This window comes from Coturnix japonica, chromosome 2 (genome assembly GCF_001577835.2).
Source record: "Coturnix japonica isolate 7356 chromosome 2, Coturnix japonica 2.1, whole genome shotgun sequence".
Taxonomy (NCBI): domain Eukaryota; kingdom Metazoa; phylum Chordata; class Aves; order Galliformes; family Phasianidae; genus Coturnix; species Coturnix japonica.
This window is the reverse complement of record NC_029517.1, coordinates 60,500,569-60,519,317: the sequence shown is the minus strand read 5'-3', so window position 1 is coordinate 60,519,317 and position 18,749 is coordinate 60,500,569. Positions and strand designations below refer to the sequence as shown.

The 18,749-nt window shown below is 37.4% G+C and overlaps 1 protein-coding gene across 1 annotated transcript in view; it reads left to right on the top strand.

The window, feature by feature from the left end:
- Positions 1 to 16,580, top strand: part of DROSHA (drosha ribonuclease III) — a 65,093-nt gene extending 48,513 nt beyond the window's left edge. The window contains exons 24-32 of the mRNA XM_015854467.2: positions 84 to 128; positions 3,221 to 3,378; positions 4,205 to 4,310; positions 7,549 to 7,690; positions 8,690 to 8,772; positions 8,889 to 8,992; positions 10,966 to 11,058; positions 11,863 to 11,909; positions 15,338 to 16,580. Of these exons, the coding sequence (XP_015709953.1) occupies positions 84 to 128; positions 3,221 to 3,378; positions 4,205 to 4,310; positions 7,549 to 7,690; positions 8,690 to 8,772; positions 8,889 to 8,992; positions 10,966 to 11,058; positions 11,863 to 11,909; positions 15,338 to 15,468 (909 nt within the window). The 3' untranslated portion in view covers positions 15,469 to 16,580. The remainder of the gene's footprint in view (positions 1 to 83; positions 129 to 3,220; positions 3,379 to 4,204; positions 4,311 to 7,548; positions 7,691 to 8,689; positions 8,773 to 8,888; positions 8,993 to 10,965; positions 11,059 to 11,862; positions 11,910 to 15,337) is intronic.
- Positions 16,581 to 18,749: the final 2,169 nt, after the last annotated feature.

Below are 18,749 nucleotides of genomic sequence, written 5' to 3'. Positions count from 1 at the left end.
TCAAGTAATGACATTTTATTTAGTGCTGTGGAATTTGTTAAATGACTCCCTTGAGCATTAAAGGCATCTCTCAATGTTCGCAGGACCTGCGGGATGTATGGCTTAATTATCCACTACACCCACTTCAAGTAAGTGTATTCCTTTCTTTAATAAATTTCATAGCTCTGTTCTATTTTCAGGGATGCTTCTCCATAGGTTTTCAGTGTAGTGACATCTTAGAAATTTGTTTAAAAAGTGACCAGAGGAGTGTATGTATTTGCCTTTGTGATCTTTTTGGAGGAAGAACAAATCTCTGCTTCTCTTTGAATTAATCATCCACCTTTCCTTGGCTCGCATTTGATATATGACTGCACTTCTCATATGATAAATCTAGTGAGATGTAACATTTTGGAATCTTCCTGTTCATCTTCTAGAAGCCAGTAGAAAGGTACAAAACCAGTCTGTGTATGTATTTTGTTAACCTGAAATTAAGACTGAAACTTCAGCAGTAGAAAGGCACAATATTTAGAAGTCTTAGGAGTGTAGTGCTGGAGTTGGTTTTTTTTTTTTTTTTGGTTTTTTTTTTTTTGTTGTTCATTAACAGCATGATTGTTTCTTTGATTTTAGTACCCGAGATTTTGAAGATAGCTGAGAACTGATACATATTCCTTGCATTTTTGAAGTGCTCAAGCAGTTAGCTTACAAAACCAGAAGCTGGGAGAACTCATTCTCAGTCCATGCTCCTTGAGTGAATTGTGGATGAGAGCTAAAGCAAGTCAAAGAGTCTCTTTGCATTGTAGCTCCCCATCTTCACATTTTCCAAGTGTGCTTGAGTGCCACCAGATTAGCTGTATTCACATCTTGATCCAGTCAGTAAGGTTTTCAAGATCATGCAGACATCTAAGAGAGTTTCTTTTGTCCATACACATCTCTGATGTTTTTTGCAGGGTCAGTTTGACTCCTTTGAAATGATTTTGTGAGCAGGTCACTTTGAGTCCTCCATCTGAAAAACTGCATATAGCTATAAGGTTATTGCAGTAGTTACACAGACAAATCTTTAGCAACAAATCAGTGCACCTGAAGCATTTTAAAACCAACTCTATGCTGGGTATAAGACAAAACTAATCAGAAAAGAGTGTTAGTGGGAAGATACACTTCCAAGAATACAGCACTAGCAATGCTAAATGGTGGCACCAGTTCCCAAGAAAACTTTTATTCTGAATTTCTTTATTTTTTTTGTTTTATCTTCTTTGTCTCAGTTTTCATGAGGGAGGCTTAGATTCTATTTAGAGATTGGATATAGCATATGCAGCTTGTCATTTTTTATCCCTGCATTGAGTTCTGAATGGTGAGAGCGTATTTTCTTCCATTTCCCAGAAGCCATTCTAGCTCTCTATGTGTGCTGGGAGGTGATATGTAGTCTCCTCAGGCTGGCCTTTGGGAAGAGCTCTTGAAAAGCATCTTTAAAGAATTTTTAAAGTGTCTATTACAATATGGCAAATAAGATACATATTAAATAGTAGTATTTCCAGATGAGATATACAGATCTGTGGGCCTGTAAACCTATCGTTTTGAAGCAGTCCAATTAGTGGAAACTATGGTTAAGAAAATATTAACTAAATCAGAAGCAACAACAAAATAGTGAGTTGGTTACTCCTTAGGTAGACTTAAAGGCATGGCTGAAACATAAGAAAAGGGAGGATTAAAATGACCACATCATACAAGGAATGGATATCATCATCAGATTTCCTCAGGTATCTCTGTTGAAATTACAAGCAGTTGCCATCCACACCCTAGGCAGGAGGAGTGGTGAGGTGGCAGTTGTTTAACAGTACCAAATTATTCAGGGTAGCAGGGATGACATGTGGCTGATGAATTGCAGCCTGACAGAATACAAAAGTCAGTAGCTGTTCGATGAAAAAGAGAATGAAATTCCGTGTAGCCTATGAAATACAGAGTGAAAGTTCAGTAGTGTTTAAATAAAAAAGAAAACTAAATGTTATCAATTAATTGAAAAGGGACAGAGAACAGACCAAAAAAGATCATAACATCACTTCAAAAAAGTGATGATAACAGTGTGGCTTGTGTATACTTGGGTATTATCAGGTGTTCTGCTTCACATTTTGAGAGCACTATAGTGGAAATGTAACACAGAAAAGATGCTGGGGAGAAAGAACGAGCAAGACAGCAAAAATATCCTAAAAAGGATCAAAAATATGGATGAGTTTCTGTTTGAAGAAAACCAAGCTAAACTGTGATCTTCAGGCTGGGGAGGGGATGATGGGAAGGGAGGACCTGGAACAGGCATCTCCAAAACATGAGTAGATGAGCAGTTAGCCATTTGCTTACTGCCTGTTCCATTACAGACAGCAAGAGTTCAAAAGTGAGTAAGCTGGTTCTTTAGGAAAAGGTAGTGGATCTGGAACATGTTGCTGAACGTTTCTGGGGATGCTGAAAGCTTTTACGTGACAGTGATCATGCTTGTGGAAGAGATTTGCACAAACTACTGCAGATCACTCAGGATGCTTAGCATAAAACTTGGAAGTCCATTCCGGTTGATAATTGGAGTGTTAGGTAGTTATCAGGAAAATCCTTAATATGCTTGCATGCTTATTACAAGCATCTTCATCAGACTATCTTCTCCTCTAAGGCATTGGTATACAAGACAAATGTCTAGGGTTGCTGGAGGAAATGCTTAAGTAATTTCCCTGTCCTGGGAAGCCATTTACAATGTCACACATCAGGGACATCAGACAAGAAACTGATAAGAACACTTACTGACATAAAGTTATCTTTTTAATTTTCTTGTTTTTGTGAATTTTATACACTACTTCATTTTTAATACTAAAGCGGGAGAAATAGATTTGTTTCATTTTTCTCATCTTGCTTCATTGTCATGCTACTCACATGGGGCAAGACCATATAAGCAATATATAAGCAATTATAAATACCTCAAGTGTTGCTTTAAAAAAAAACACCAACAAATGCCAAAACCAACAGGCAAAAAAAATCTCAAGCAAGTTCATCAGACCTCATGTTTTCTTTTAATGCTAATTATGAAAGAAAAAAACCCAGAGGAAACTGGCTTTTCTCATTTGAGCTGTCCACAAAAATCCTTGTTCACTGGGTTCTCTGACTTTGTTTTACAAAACATTTGTTTTTCTTTTGAAATATTCTTGAAATACTTTGAAATATCTTGAAGTACCAGTTTGTCATTGCTCACTTTTCATCTTATTTACAGCTGCAGGAATCTAATACTGACAGGCAACTCATTGAGACCTCTCCAGTTCTTCAAAAGCTTACAGAGTTTGAGGAGGCAATTGGAGTCATCTTTACTCATGTTCGACTTCTAGCACGTGCGTTCACTCTGAGGACAGTAGGCTTTAACCATCTGACTCTGTGAGTATGTGGCAAGGGCCCTCTTAGGGCTCAATGGCTCTACTGTTAGTAGACCACATTGCTTTATTTGTTGACAAACTCTAGGTTATCTGTGTGTTCTCCAGAAGAGGAAGATCAGAAATGTTCACCAGCCTGTGTCACTGAGTATCCTGTCTCTGTAGTAGTGAATAATTTGGGAATTCTGTGGGTGTTAGGGAACCATACTGGTGTATCTTCTGAGCTTCCTGGACTGTTGACTTTGGGTTATTGCTCCTGAAACTATCCGAATGTGCTTGAAGATACACTTGGCCAGAGGCAAAAAGTAAAGTCATGCTTTTGGGGACAACTACAGCCCTTGTATTCTGCTGAGTGTACAGCACATAAACATGCAGTTGGCTTTGGGTGTCTAACTGCTATAACCTATTGTAAAGAAAATAGTTGTACCAGTGGATACCTAGTCCAAGCTCTCACATGGGTTTAAACCCTGATCCTTCTATTTCTTGTGAAAGGACAAAATTTCTTCTCTACTGAAGTCATTGCACTCACTGGGTAGAGACAATTAGAGACTTCATCCCATAACAAACCTGATGTCAGCAGATGTCCTAGACCTGTGATCTAATAACTGTGCTACCCTGATTTGCTTTCTAAGTCAAAGTCAGAGTTACAACAGTTTCTGTTGTTTTCGTCTCACTAGTGTTAATGCTGGAAATCTGTCTTAAAAGTGTTTAAAAACAAGTAACATTGGCTTTCAGATCATTCTTTATTTTAATTTCTATATGCATGCTGCTTTTGTTTTTTCCTCCCTGAGTACTTATTGATTTTGCTGCATTGATGTCTCATTTTTCAGAGGCCACAATCAGAGGATGGAATTCCTGGGTGACTCCATAATGCAGTTGGTAGCCACAGAGTATTTATTCATACATTTCCCCGATCATCATGAAGGGCACTTAACGGTGAGACTGCCATCAATCATGGTCTCTGGGAAAGCAAGTGCGGGATGGAGACTGAAATTATGGAAGTGGCAAGTGAATTATTCTAGATTTGATTAATAAAAGAAGCCCCAGCAGCCACTGTTCTTAATAAGACTTGGTTAATTTTAAGTCATGTGTTGTGCAGTGAGTAGGAAATGGTGATTTATGAGCTCAGTGCAATAATTTTTGTTGTCTGCGGAATGAATCAATAATTTTAAGGATGTCAGTTATAAAACTGAGAGAAAAGATTAGGTCATACTTAAAGACATGTTTAAAGCCATTTATTTAAATACGCACATAAGTGCTTTTTCATTTTCCATTGAACCTGCAACAAGGTAGTAGAGTTTCCTTTCCAGACAGTAAATTCTCACTATGTTTTACTATTTTTTACCTATTGCTTTTAATATGGATCCCCTGTAGTTACTTTGGAATTTAGTTTTAGTGTTACAGTAACATACACTACTGTAAATATAGGGTTGTGAGATATGTAGCTTTTTCTCCTGATTAACTGAATCTTTTAGTACTGCAGCTCGTATTAAGCACTATGAGAAGATGACACTCTCCTTAATGTTTCTGAATTTTTCTTAGTTTTCAAGTCATTATGAGATTAAAAAATTGTTACATGTATTATGGATATACGTCAAGTTCTCTAGTTAAAATTAGGGAGTAATATTTTGGATGTCTTTGCTACTGCAAGTGGATTTTTTAAATCAGTGAAGAGTTGGAGATGCTAAATCTCTGACAGATTCCTGAAGAAAACACTGCTTAGCTGTTTTCAAGAAACAGAAAGTATGTGTGCTCCCATTTTCATTTTTCGTTACCATTTCTTGACTTTCATTTGCATTTGTATGAATTGTTCTGCAATGTTCAGGAGGAGTTGATAAAGCCTGATCTTTTGATGTAAAAATTAAAAGGGAAAGAGGCTTGTCATTAATTTTTCACAGAGGAAACAAAAACAGAAGGCAGAAATCCAGATTTGCAGTTTTTTTTCCCTTTGTAGGTGACTTTTAAGAATGTGGGCATCAGTGTTGTTATAGTAAGATAAATCTTTCAGGAATTGCTTGGCAGGAAGGACATAGTGTTGCTGTTAATGGGTGTAAATACTCGAACGGCGATCAGAATGTCTCTGTGTTGCTTAATTTAATGATAAGTGAATTGGCAAGTAGAACAAGCTGCACATTGCCCAAGATTCAGGGGAAACTACAAAGAGTAGAATGAATGCTGAAAGTGCATAACAATACAGAGAGGTAGGCAGTGCCTAGAAAAAAAAAATTAATTTTGTGGTTTTGTACAGTAGAAAAGAAAATAGTCTTTGAAAGTCTTTTAAGTATGAGGACAAATGAAATGAGGCTTGAGAAGAGTAGACGGATGATGTGAGACCTGAAGAGAAACAGCAAACATGAGGTTCCGTCCTCCTGGGGAGATTTGAAGTAGTGAAACATCAGACAGATGAGTGTCTATAGTGTTGCAGACAATGTTGGTAAGTGATGGGAAGATTCTGCTTGACTGGCTATGCAGTGTCTTTCTGATATCCAGTGATTTCTTGTGAAGAAAAGTCAAAATTAACTATATATAAGAAAAAGGGATTGCAATTTTATAGATGTTTTTTGAGGCAGCTAAATGATCTGTCAAAAAAAAGCAAAACAATGAAATTTTGTTGTGTACTGGAAGCTACTTCTCCAGCAGTGTTTATGCTGCAGTCATGGGTAGTAAGTAGTACAACTGACTCTTGTCATCTCTAATTCTCTGTGTAGTGTGTATGTGGTTCTTTTATGATAGTACTAATCATGGATTTGGGATGTGTTGCAGTAAATATTCTGCCAGTGCAGCAAAATAAATTGTGGTTCTCTCATTTCAAGAAGCTGATAATTGTCATTTGATTTTTGTTGGGCTTCTTTCTTATAGGTTGCATACTGTAGTTAGGATTAGGTTGGGAATAATACTGATTGTTTGTCTTAAGGACATAAAAAGGAATGATTTTGGAAAGGAGCAAACAGAAGATGAGTTTTAGCATAGGTTAGGAAGAAAGGTATTAATCCTTTCTGCAGTCTGCCTAGTTTATGAAGATCAGGCTGTGAGTATCTGCTTCATACATCATTGCCGAACAAATTATGAACATACTGTTCTTTATTTATCCATTGTCAGAGATGAAGTATCAAGTGTAGTGAATAAATCTTTATTTTCATAAGCTCAGTTGACATTTTGGAGCCAGGTAGAATATAACTTGGAACTAATAAGCTGTGCAAATGTGACATGGAAGACAAAGAGGTAAAAATGTTGTACGCAGCTTCAGGACTCTGGATAAGAGTGGAATTTATTAAATGGCTATATCTAATAAAAAAATAAAAAATAAAAAAATAAAGCTCATCTTTATTAGGCATTTGGGAAATTGAATGGAATCCTGAAAGTCTGAAATTCTCCTTTCAGCTATCTGAGATTTTATGTTTGACAGGTTTCTGTTTATTTAAGCAATCTGCCTAAAATCAGAGGTAAGCACTTTGGAGACTCTGCTAGAGAACTAGATATCCTGGGCATTGTCACACATTAAAAATTTTAGAGCCTGATCTACATCAGGGATATATTAGTTCAGCTATGCTGCCTTCAGTAGAACAGTGTGATATTGCAAATGGGCTATCCAGATAAGCATTTTCTTCTCTGCCCAAATGAATGGAGCATCTTTCTCACCTGCTGCTTCTGAAACTTCTGAAGTTTTGCTTCAGTGTGTGTTTGTTTCAATTACTGCCCACTTCTTGTTTGGTGGACGTTTGGGATTGTGCTGTAGTCTCACAAGTGTTGTGTGTTTATACTTCGTGTGGGAAAAAGTTTGTATAACTTTGTGTACAGTAGGAAAAAGTAGAAAGTATAGGACTGATGAAGAGATGGTATGTGAATGCAAAAAAACTCTCAAACCAGCATTCTAAATGTAAGACTTGTCTGTAGAAGGAACATGTTTTGAGATAAAAAGGATTAAAATCTGATGAGAAGTGAAACATAAGGGAAAAATCAGCAGTAGAAAGAATGAGGATGCGAAGAAGTGTGTGTGTGTGTGTGTATGTGTGTGCGTCTACCTAAATAATTTAGGATGTGCTGAAACAAACACCAATAGACTGGGAAGTGAGTGGCAGCAAAAATAAACTGAGTAACTTCCCCCAGCTCTCACTGCCTTTTATATTTTGGTATTGCTATTTGTTACCATTGTGTGGAATTCCTTCTATTGCAGCTGTTGAGAAGCTCTTTGGTGAACAACAGGACGCAGGCCAAAGTGGCAGAAGAGCTGGGAATGCAAGAGTTCGCCATCACTAATGACAAGACAAAAAGACCCGTAGCTCTTCGAACTAAAACTCTAGCTGATCTCTTGGAATGTGAGTCGGTGTGGTTTTATAACAGTTTAGTACTTATGCACTTCATTTGTTTTCCCATGAGGCTTATTTAAGAAAGCCATCAGAAGTCTTACAAATCACTATTAAAAAGAAATGTTTGGATTTTCTAATCAATTATGCCTATATCTCTGCTTACCATATTTTTAAACACCAACCTGAATTTTTAAAGCCTATATGTGAGCATATGAGGGAGGTATAACTGCAGATACAAAACTGTAATCTTAGAAGTGATGACCGTAGTGATAATGATGCCTAGAGCAGAAGAATGTCTTAAAAGTTAAAACCTGCCATTGAGTCAAGCTGTTGTAATGGTAGTTTCAGTGTTTGTGATATGTTCTTGTCACTATCAAAAAATAAAGTAATGCCATCAGCTGTGAGTATTTCCGTGGTTCATTTAACTACATTTTATGAGATATTTCAAAATGATCATTCTCTTAGAAGGAAAGCTTTGTGGAAATTAAATGCTTTTTCCCTCCATTTATGAATGTATGTGCTAAGTTATTTCCAGAGAAAGTGGAAATAGTGATAGATATTGTGTGAAGAAAGTTAATCTGTATCTTGTGTGTTTTGATACATTTTGTGAGCCATTCAAGCTCCTTGGCTTTTGCCAAATCCTCTTAGCAAATGGAAATCACTCACAAACAGTAGTGATTTATATCTAAAACTTCTTTTATGGTACCTAGTAGTGATTTATTAGTAAGTAACCATGGTCTGCTGGCTAAAATGTGAGATTAGGAGCTGAGTGTTGTTTCTAACTCTTTAAGTGACTGAGTGGATTTGAGTAAGTCATTTAATCTCTTGGTCAACTTTGTTTTTTCCTGTGTATGCAAGATAATAATCCCCTCATCAGATTGCTGCTGTGAAGCATAATTGAATGTGGCTTTAGAGTACTCAGAGAGATGCTTGTTTCTAAAAGTGCAAGCCATTAACATTCTCCTTGGATGAATGACAATGCCTATTTTTTTTCCTCTTTCCCCCCAGCCTTTATTGCTGCCCTGTACATTGATAAAGATTTGGAGTATGTTCACACTTTCATGAATGTATGCTTTTTTCCACGGTTAAAGGTAAGACTGTCCAGTTTCCTACTTGGCTATCACTACTGTGTTTTAACACATTATCAGATTTTGGGCTCCTACCACATTCTCTCAATGCAAAAACATTTTTTGTGAACTTCTTATAGGAATTCATTTTAAATCAAGATTGGAATGACCCTAAATCTCAGCTTCAGCAGTGCTGCTTGACTCTCAGGACAGAAGGGAAGGAACCGGACATTCCTCTTTACAAGTAAGAACCAGCATTTTACAGATACCAACTCCTTATCAATCTTTATTTTATAAGGAGGAAGCTATCACTAATCTTATGTTTTTCCCATAGCTTAGTTTTACTGTGGTTATCCAAACCCTCTAGTCTCTGAAGACAGAAAATGTTGAACTATTCTTTCCCAAGCTTTAGATGTCCTAAACCATGACAGAACTAGCAAGTGATTTTAACTTATACAGGTTTAGGGGAAAAGGTTTTGTGTGATGGACAGATGGAATATTTCATTGGCATAATTCTGTATTTTTTATTTCCTCACTGTAAGGAATTTGGAGATGAAGGCAAATAGGATGGAGGTGTCTTGACAGTAGTAGTATGAAGTTTCTGTGCATTCCTGCAGAAACACAGTAAATGCTTTGTTACATATTCTCCTTGTTGGCTACGGAGTCAGATGCATTTGAAGGGCAGCAAAGGTCCTGGACATTTTCTGTGTGCAATTTACCCTGTATCTGTCTTCCTGTACAGAAGAGCTTATGGCAATGAGTTTCAGCTAGGACACCTTAGTTAGATACCTAAATCTGTATGAGATAGATTGCCCTTCTCTTTCAGTTTTAAAATAGATAATAGCTGCTTTAGTGGCAGTAATAAAATTTAAAAAGACTGTACATTTCTTTTCACATGTTCACATGTACAGAATTATGTAAGAATGTGTGCAATATTAGCCTCCAGAAGGGGAATTAAGGGCTAAGAAAGATTTTTGCTGTTGGGATTATTTTATCAAAAATACACAAAGAATGAAAGTCTGAGTGCATTTATCACATCTGCTGAAGTAAAGATCTCAATGAATTGTAGCAGTTCAGTTAGTGAGAAACAATGCTCTTCAGACATATGATCATTTCAACACTGTAACCGATGCTTTGCAAACATCACTTCTCAGTGTCACGGTGTGAGGGCTTACACCTTCATCTTGAGTGAGGGAGATGAATACAAAAGATGTGATTCCTGACTCTTGTAAAACCCGCTGAGTATCAAGTACCAAATGTTTGTTTTGTTTTTGCTATGACAATAAATTGATTTCTGTCTTACAGCTTAGAGCTAGTATTACGCTGTTATCTTCCAATTATCTTGTTAAATTCTTTTTCTTGTGGTTATGTGTTTCAATGCTGTTAGTGCTGCACCCCAGTCAGCCACACTGGGGTGACTTTTATTTGCTCATGTTTATTGTTACACAGCACACAGAGTACTATAGTTAGGTGCTTAAAAAATTGATGTGAAATTGTTGCTTCTTCCAAAAAGAAACAAGGTAATGGACAGAACTCAAACTGACAGCAGGGAGAGATTTGGGACAGAAGGAAGAGACAGCAGAAGAAGCAAATTCATTGCATGTCTGGGGAATTATCTTTTTCCCCTGTAGGTGGTTGTTGATGCATGTCCTAGACATTCCTAGTTCAAAAGGGAAGTTTGTTTTGTGACAGAAACTCTAACTTTTCAAAGCTGATGGAAAAGTACTGTGACAGTTCATGGTGTAGTGAGTTACCGTGTCCTGCATTAAGTCCTCGCCAGATGAACAACTCTCTGTGATTAAAATTATAGAGTGCACAATCATATTGGTGTGCTTATTTGCAATTTCACAGATTCATGTAATTCAAGTGATTTTATTCCAAGTGTATTCAGTGTTTCAGCGCTTTGTTCATAGTGTGTGTTTTTTCCGATAGGTGAAAGTTTTAATTTTCACAGAGTGCTCCTGTCTAAATGTTGAAGAATAAGTACATTCGATATGAATGAGATGCATTTTATGTAAATTACTTCTCTTTGTTGCACACGCACCATATGGGGGATCTGTGGGTTAATGTAGTTTATAAAGCCATCCTTCAACTCCATGCTATGCATTAGTTCCACTAAATGTATTTACCGGACTGAAAGCTTGGTGATGTATGTGCCACTGACAGATTCTGCTTTTTAATACTTCCTGTCTGAATAAATCATGTCTCTCATTTCAGGACTCTGCAGACAGTGGGACCATCTCATGCCAGGACGTACACAGTAGCTGTCTATTTCAAAGGGGAAAGAATAGGATGTGGTAAAGGCCCAAGGTATAGTGGAAAAAATTAATCTCATGCAGTTAAACTTTTATCTGTATGTGACAATGTCCAGAATGACTCACCATGATGAAGTTTGGTAATAGTCTGGTTAGCCTTAGAAACTAAAACTGTGGGGCATTCTTTGGGTCATTCTGAGTTTCTGCATCAGAAGTACCGTAAGACCTGAATGTTGGTGTACTTCTGGGTCTTAAGCTTCATTTTTTTGTGAACTTCAGAACCAGGTGGCCAGCAATAATCTCCTATTTGCTGCTCTCAGAGTGGAAACTGCAGAACAAACTGCTGGAAATAATAACTTCATCTTTGGCTTTAATGCTAGATTATTGTTCAGTATAGGCTGGCAAAGTTGGAGTGCAAAATTCTTAATTTTCATCAAATGTTATCACTTTAGGTATTTTGGAATATCTTCTAAAATTACACAGTTTACAACCACACACACAAAGTAAATCATCTTATTTTGTGCTACTAAAACTGGTAGTGTTTATAAAAATATCTTTGGCTTCTGAGAGTTCATGCCTCTGATTTTGTTCCTTTTTTTTGGTCACAGCTGAAAAACTTGAGCAAAGGATAAAGTAGATTATTTTGTTAACATTATTGATCTAAGTTTTAAAGTGTTCTATTGGAACTGTCGTGCTATTGCTCTCATAATCATAGAAAGGATAATATATACTCTGGAAATTTCTGGTTATCCAAAGAGTTTTGTAATAAAACTCTGTCTTGTAATAACATTACTAGATACTTCAGTTTATTCTGTACAAGTTAAATCATATTTAACATGTTTTTGTTTGACTTTCATAGTATTCAACAAGCAGAAATGGGAGCTGCGATGGATGCACTTGAAAAATGTAAGATATTGGAGCAACAAAAAAACATTGCCTTTAGTTTGGACTTCACTGTAAGGTGCAGGCTTTGTCTGGGAACAAAATCAAACTCAGAATGTACTGAATGCTTTCAGATTCTGATTAACAGGTTTGCTTCTTAGTCCTTGTAAGCAATTTTTTAAACGCCTATGTAGGCATCATTTGTCATTTCAAAGAGAGTTGACACGTTACAGCAAATGTATCATGAAGGGAACCATGTGTTGTAGTCTCATTTAGATTTTATTCCATACTTTAAAATGCAGTGGGATAAACCTTCTTAGTCTGACAGTGAGGCTATCTATCTTATGTTGTAATTCAGAGGAAGAGGAAAATTAATTTTAAATTGCCAATTTGATTGCACATTTTACAGTAGATAGGTTAAAATCTAACAGGCAGGTCCCCATTCAGTGTAAGCTGATACTTTCCTGTTAACAACAGTTCGTATCAGCTGAAGGTACAGTGATCCTTGCCTGCATCTTTCAAAATTATGCAAAGGAATGCCAGCATGGGAACAGTTGCAATGAAATTTGAAGTGAAAGAAGTGAGCGTATGCAGACGTCTTATATGAAGACCAGTCTCTTGAGTTAAAGTGCAGGTATTGCAAACAAATAGATGACGTGTTCTGTACAGCAAAAGAAGCTCTCTGTGTGGAGAGGCTAAAGGTACATTTTTACAACTGATTGAAATATCTGCAGCTCCCCAGATGCCAAAGTTTTTTAATCTATTATGTCTGCATGTGGAAATTGCAGGACTTAGACTTTCAAGAGACAATGAATCCCTGTCATTCCAGGGATTTCAGACTTATTCATATCCACCTGCTAGGTATAGGCATCTCACCCGCAGTAAATCTGACGAGTAGAAGATGCAACTTCTCCAGCAAACAACTGCAGAATCTTCTGGAATTTTTCTTTCTGTTTACTTCTAAGGGTTCACTCTCAAAGAGCTGTGAACTTCACCCCCTGTTTTAGTGTAAGACTTCTCACTGCTCTTTTCTGACATACATTTTGGCTTGGGTGCCATGGACTTATCTAGGTAGAGGGGATCTCTAGAGGTCTCTATTCCATCTCTTTCTCAAAGCAAGCTCTACTTTGAAGTTTGATCATACTTCTCGGGTCAAATTTTGAGTCTCTTTAAGAGATAGAGGCTCTATAGGCCCTATAGGCACTGGTATGAAGATTTATGGAGAGGTTTCAGGGTTTTTTTTGTCTTGTTTTAAGGAATATATATGTAGTTAATTTCAAGTAAAATTCATTTTCATGTACCTCTTTATACATAAGTTGCTCTGAAGTTAACACCTATTTATTTCCATGGAAACTACACAGTTCCCAACAATGCTATTTGACAGAACAAATTCTCAGCTACAAAACAGTTTTTCAGCCAGTCACCGCCATCAGCTATACATTTTTGCCAGCAATGGACAGCCTGCATGCCATGCTCTTAAACATCAGTGGAGGTGATCTGCTGCCCCCACTACTGAAACACACCACCCTCTGCCTCACTGTGTTCACATGTGCTGTTTGGTCATCATAACTCTGGCAAGCTTCAGTGAATGTCAGTGGGTGCCATTGTTTCTGCATGGGAGAAATCAGTGATGCACCATTGCTTTGTATGCACTTCCATGTCAGATGCTATTCTGTCAAACTGCCCCTCTGCTGCCATCTGTCACATGGCAACAAAATGTAATGGAACATTGGTGGGAAGGTTCAACTTCTACTACCATACCACTAACATCTGCCTCTGACCTCCCGGGCCAACAAAATAAAATAAGAGGCATTACTTTTGGATCGGGGCTCATATATCTTATAGTCATGATATGTTTATTACATAAATTTATTTCCCTATATCATAAATGAGTTATAAATGAAACTGGTTGCTACCGAGCTGAGTTCTGCAGGTTCTTAAAGAATCACGTTACAGGCACAGCGCTGAAAATGCAATTTCTGTTTTATGGTGCATACAAGCAACAAAATCTCCCAGAACTCCATTAAACAAAGTACTGAAGTTTTAAATACAACAACAATTTAAAAACAATTTACTTTTGTTTAGGTAGTTTCATATTTTAAATAAATATACCCTCCTATACCCAAGTTGTGAATAACTGATGAGTAAACTCTGTATTCCTGTAGTATGAAAAAAAACAGCCCATTTCATCAGCCAGTAAAATGCAGTAGCAGAAAGTCATTCTGCTCTACCACAAACTCCAGCAAATTAGATGGCTTCTGCACTGTGTTTTCCCTTTGACAAAATAACTGTGCTGTCTGAGACTCAGAAAGAAGAAGGAAACTCTCCTGGGGAAAAGCCCACCCAGAACCTTGATCTCACTTGGTGCTTAGGGACTCCTCCCTGAGCAGCCTCAGCTCAATCCTCTTGTGCTAGCTAGCTAGCAAGGAAGACATTTGCCAAGACATTTCCCAGACTTGGTTATAGCTTTAAAGGTCAGTGCAGCAACCTTTTGCATTTATCTCAGACAACGGATAGCCAGCACTGATCCCAGAGCTCAGCTTCTGTATAACCCTGGCAGGATTTGCTGCCAGGCACAGGCTTCCACCTCTTGCTTTCAGGCTGGCTGGAGCTAGTGGTCAAGCAGTACTCTGCAGAACAGACTCTGAATGTCATCACCCATGTCAGGAAAAAATGCCATTTTCTGCCAGGTGTGCACAAAATGGAGAGGAGTTCTGATCAATCACATAAGCTGATTTTACAGCCTTCTTTCTCAGTCATGTACCTGTGTATCAGCCCAGTAGCAAATGTCTGAAATCAGAAGTATCTTCCTCCCCAGCTCTCTCTCCATCATCTCAGCTGTGTCTAGTCTGCTTTAGCCAGTCTTCACCCATCCGTACCCCTAGAATGCACTAAGCCTGTGTACTGGCACATAGCTAAAAACTAACTTTGTCAAGAACGGATTTTACTGCAATCTGTTCTGCTACACTATTACTTTTCCATTAGGAACCTTGCCATAATGTGGGCATCTAGTGAATTCCTCATGGTCTAAAGTAATAATAAGAGGAACGCTTGTGCAATGCTTAGAAACAGTGGCTCACACTTTTTGGGGTAAGAACAAGGCAAAAAAACCTTGCAGCCTTGACAGTAGGATCGCATTCATATTTCAGAATTGACCACCTGTTGCTAAGGGAACTGAATGTAAAATCTAAGTAACACCTAGCCATGTTGCTAGACAAGAGTTTTATATTTTGTTTTTCTGAGAGTATTAGATCTCTCAGTGTTTTGTTGCAAGAGAAACCATAAAGAAACCAGTCTTATGACAGCCCTTGTTTCTGTGGATTATTAGAGATGAGTAAAAATGGTAATATTATTATTCTTCCCACCCTGATCTCATGAAAGCTTAAAAAAAAAGAAACTTTCCTTGTGTTATCAGTTTGTTTATTAATGTAAAATATTTTTTCTTGTGTCAGATAACTTTCCCCAGATGGCCCATCAGAAGCGGTTCATTGAACGGAAATACAGACAAGAGTTGAAAGAAATGAGGTGGGAAAGAGAGCATCAAGAGAGAGAGACAGATGAGACTGAAGAAGCAAGGAAATAAAAGGAGGGCACGGAAGCAGTGGCATATTTACTTACCTAATAACTCTGACTGTGGCCTATGGAGACCTAACCTAGTTTTTTGCAGATGATGAATGAGGAGTGCCTGTTGATATCAAATAGAAAATCATAATCTCTACTTTGAAGTGTGTATATAGTGTTTCTTTAGTTTGGTTTTAAGTATCAGATGAGCTTTGTTTTATTTCTTCTGGTAACATTTGGTTTTAAATTTTAATTTTTATGAAAAGTTGTGGGATTATTTTTATTCTTTTTTGAGATCCTGTATGAAATAATAAAGCATTGATTTCAAAGGTCTTTAGGAGAAGAAGCTATTTAGCAAGTTTCCTGTGTTGCAGTCTTGTGTCAATTATTGTGTGAACTTAATTGTGGTGGAAGGAAATGTGATGACGTACAGCATCAGCAGAGAAATTAAGTACGTACCCACCTCCACTTTTAAAGTTAAATCTAGTTTTAGACTCTTCTAAACCACAACCATAAACTTCTGGTCCAGTTATATAGACTGGTACAGTAATCTAAGCCAAAGAGATGTTCACTTTTGTTTTAAACATTTTGAACTTTCCATTCCATACCTGTGCAGTGGCATAGATGTGTGGAAGGTGTTCTTTTAAGTTAATATTGTAAAAGTTTGAGGTTGGGGGGGAGAAGAAAACAAGGTAATCTTGAAGCAAAAGAATACCAAGATTGTTGTTTTTTTTTTGTATAGAATGTATAAAATTTACATTTTCAAGGTTAGTTTCATTGGTTTCTAAGAGTAAGGCAGAATTTGTTCCAGAAATGTAGTTCGTAGGTGATGTGCAGTACAAAGGCCAGAACAACCAGGTCTGCTGACCTGCCTCTGTGTCATCCGGGTTCTCAGTTTTGAAGTCTGAGGTTTGTGTAAGGTACTTTTTTTAAGGAATGGCCCCAAATAATGGAACAGCCACTGTGTCTACTGATGCTCTTCCAACCAACTATTGCCTTCACTGTGAATGTATGTGTTTCTGTTTTTAATTTGCCCGCTTCGTGCCATTCATTTCTGTTCTGCCGAGTTGTGAGCTAAAAGAGTCACCGAGTGCCTGTTGTGTAGTCAAGCCACCTCTGCATCTTCATTTCAAGAAAGATAAAAAAAAGTCTGAATTTGAACTCTGTATTTTCTACCTTTTTCAGATCTTTTTTTTTTTTTTGGCATTTCACTTAGGCACCTTACCTAGTGTGAATAACAAATGTATTTGGTATAGCAACCTGGCAGATTCTTGAGCGTGGATGCATGGATGTGGCCCAGAGGATTCATGCAGAGGTTCTGGGAAAAAAAAAACACCCTTTTGCCGAATCACTTTGCTACTCTGGTTGGTGTTTTCTAGCACTAGTTTTCATTCACTTCTTCATTTGTCTGAAGCACCTTTCAATAGGTGTGTGATAGGGATCACTGAAAGCACTTTACTGCAGGGGACAAAGTAGACAGAGTGTAGCTGAAAAGATCAGACTACTCCAAATGTCTTCCCAAAGTTTTGCTTCTGAGTTAATCAGTGGGCTTTTTTATGAGCGCTATTTTTTTGTATGTATGCAACATGAGGTGTGCTTAAGTGTTTTTAAAACTTGACCCCACAGCACTACTTCACTTCTTACAGCTCGTATGATTGTATTTTCTTAATGGATTGGTGCTTTAAATCCATTTCAGAGGACCAGAGAAAAAAAAACATTCAGTAAATTAGAGAGTGATAATAAACCATTAAAACATAAAGGAAGGGATAATAACAACAGCAAGATAAAGGCAAGGAGCTGCTCTCTGCTGGATGCTGCTGTTCTTTGACTTTTTAGAAGTGATTGCAGCTCCTTATTGCTTCAATCTGTAAATAAAAAAGCTGAAATGTCTCTAGACAGCTGCAGACTTAGAAAGCAAGAAGCAACAACTGCTCTGCCCCCAAGTCTTGTATTTCAATTTCTTTTGTAGAATTGCCCCTCCGCTTCTAGCAATAAGTTGAAGTGGTGCGTTGGTAGAAGGTTATGGATAATTGTGTGCATTGTTACTTTCTCTTAACAGAGGCCAGGTTCAAGTATTTGACAAATAGAAGGCGCACCTTCAATTTTGTGTGGTTGTTTTGCTAATTTCACCATGCCTCCTATCTCCAGTGGAGGTGTCAGTTTGTACTTAAACATCACTTGTGTTCTTCCTGTACATCATCCCTTACATTTTTCCTATATGTTTCTTTTTTTTTTTATTATTATTTTTTTTTCAGCTGTAAGAAGATTGTTTCCTATGTCTACATCAAATCTGCAGTAATCTTTCTGACTAAAAAGTGGCTGTGAGGCTGTGAGCATGTTAGGTAATATGAGGAGGTGCACAGGATAATTACAGTGAGTGCAGTCCACATAACACAGCACTGAGGTGAATTTTAACTTAAATTTTGGAAAAATGATTACTGAGCTCAGGTGGATCAACAGAACTGTTGTATATAACTGGACCACTTCCCTTCCTTTTCGGAGGTGTGTCTCTGGCTTCCTGATAGAGGGGAGTTCCTTTTTGTTTGCTCCAAAGCCTGATCTGCTCTGACCTAGAGGTGCCAGTGCAAAATCCCTTGACTTATTTTGGGTACAAATAGATGTCTGAAGAACAAGCCTGAGGTTTGTGTGAATCCAGCAGATCCTGTGAAATAATGGTTTTATTATTACTTTTTAATACACATAACATACAGATGATTGAATAATAATGCAAACAAAACAGATAATTTGATTAGGAATATTAGTTGAAATTGCCTAAAATTTGCCATTCTTTGTAGAGCCAAAGTTCACTTTGTGATATTTCAGTTTCAGTAACTAAAAGGGCCTTCGTTTCTAAGACTGTTGTAAACATTGCTGCTAATAAAATTTTCCAGAAGAGACTTCAGGCATGGTTGTTACTTGCTAAAACAATTTGGAAAGATCAAAAGGCGAGTCCTGATCATCTGTCTTCCTACTTCAAAGACGGTTCGATTATACAGGCTGTGTATTTAAATGAAGTGATTCACTTGTGAAAAGTTTATTTAGTGGAAGTTTATAAAGCCTGTTAGAGCTTAGGGAGTTGATCATCTACATAGTATTTTATCTTTGGTGGAGATAGTGTTGTGATAAAAAAGATGGTATTGTGATAAAAATTTCTGAGCCTCATATGTCCTACCCTGCATTTTTCTCACCCTACCCCCTATAGGTTTTCTGTTTGGCATCCAGCATTTGAAACAGTTTTGCATAGATGGGAAATACTAAATCAGAAGGTGGCCCTGTTTTGTCTCATTGAAGCGTTGTCTAAGC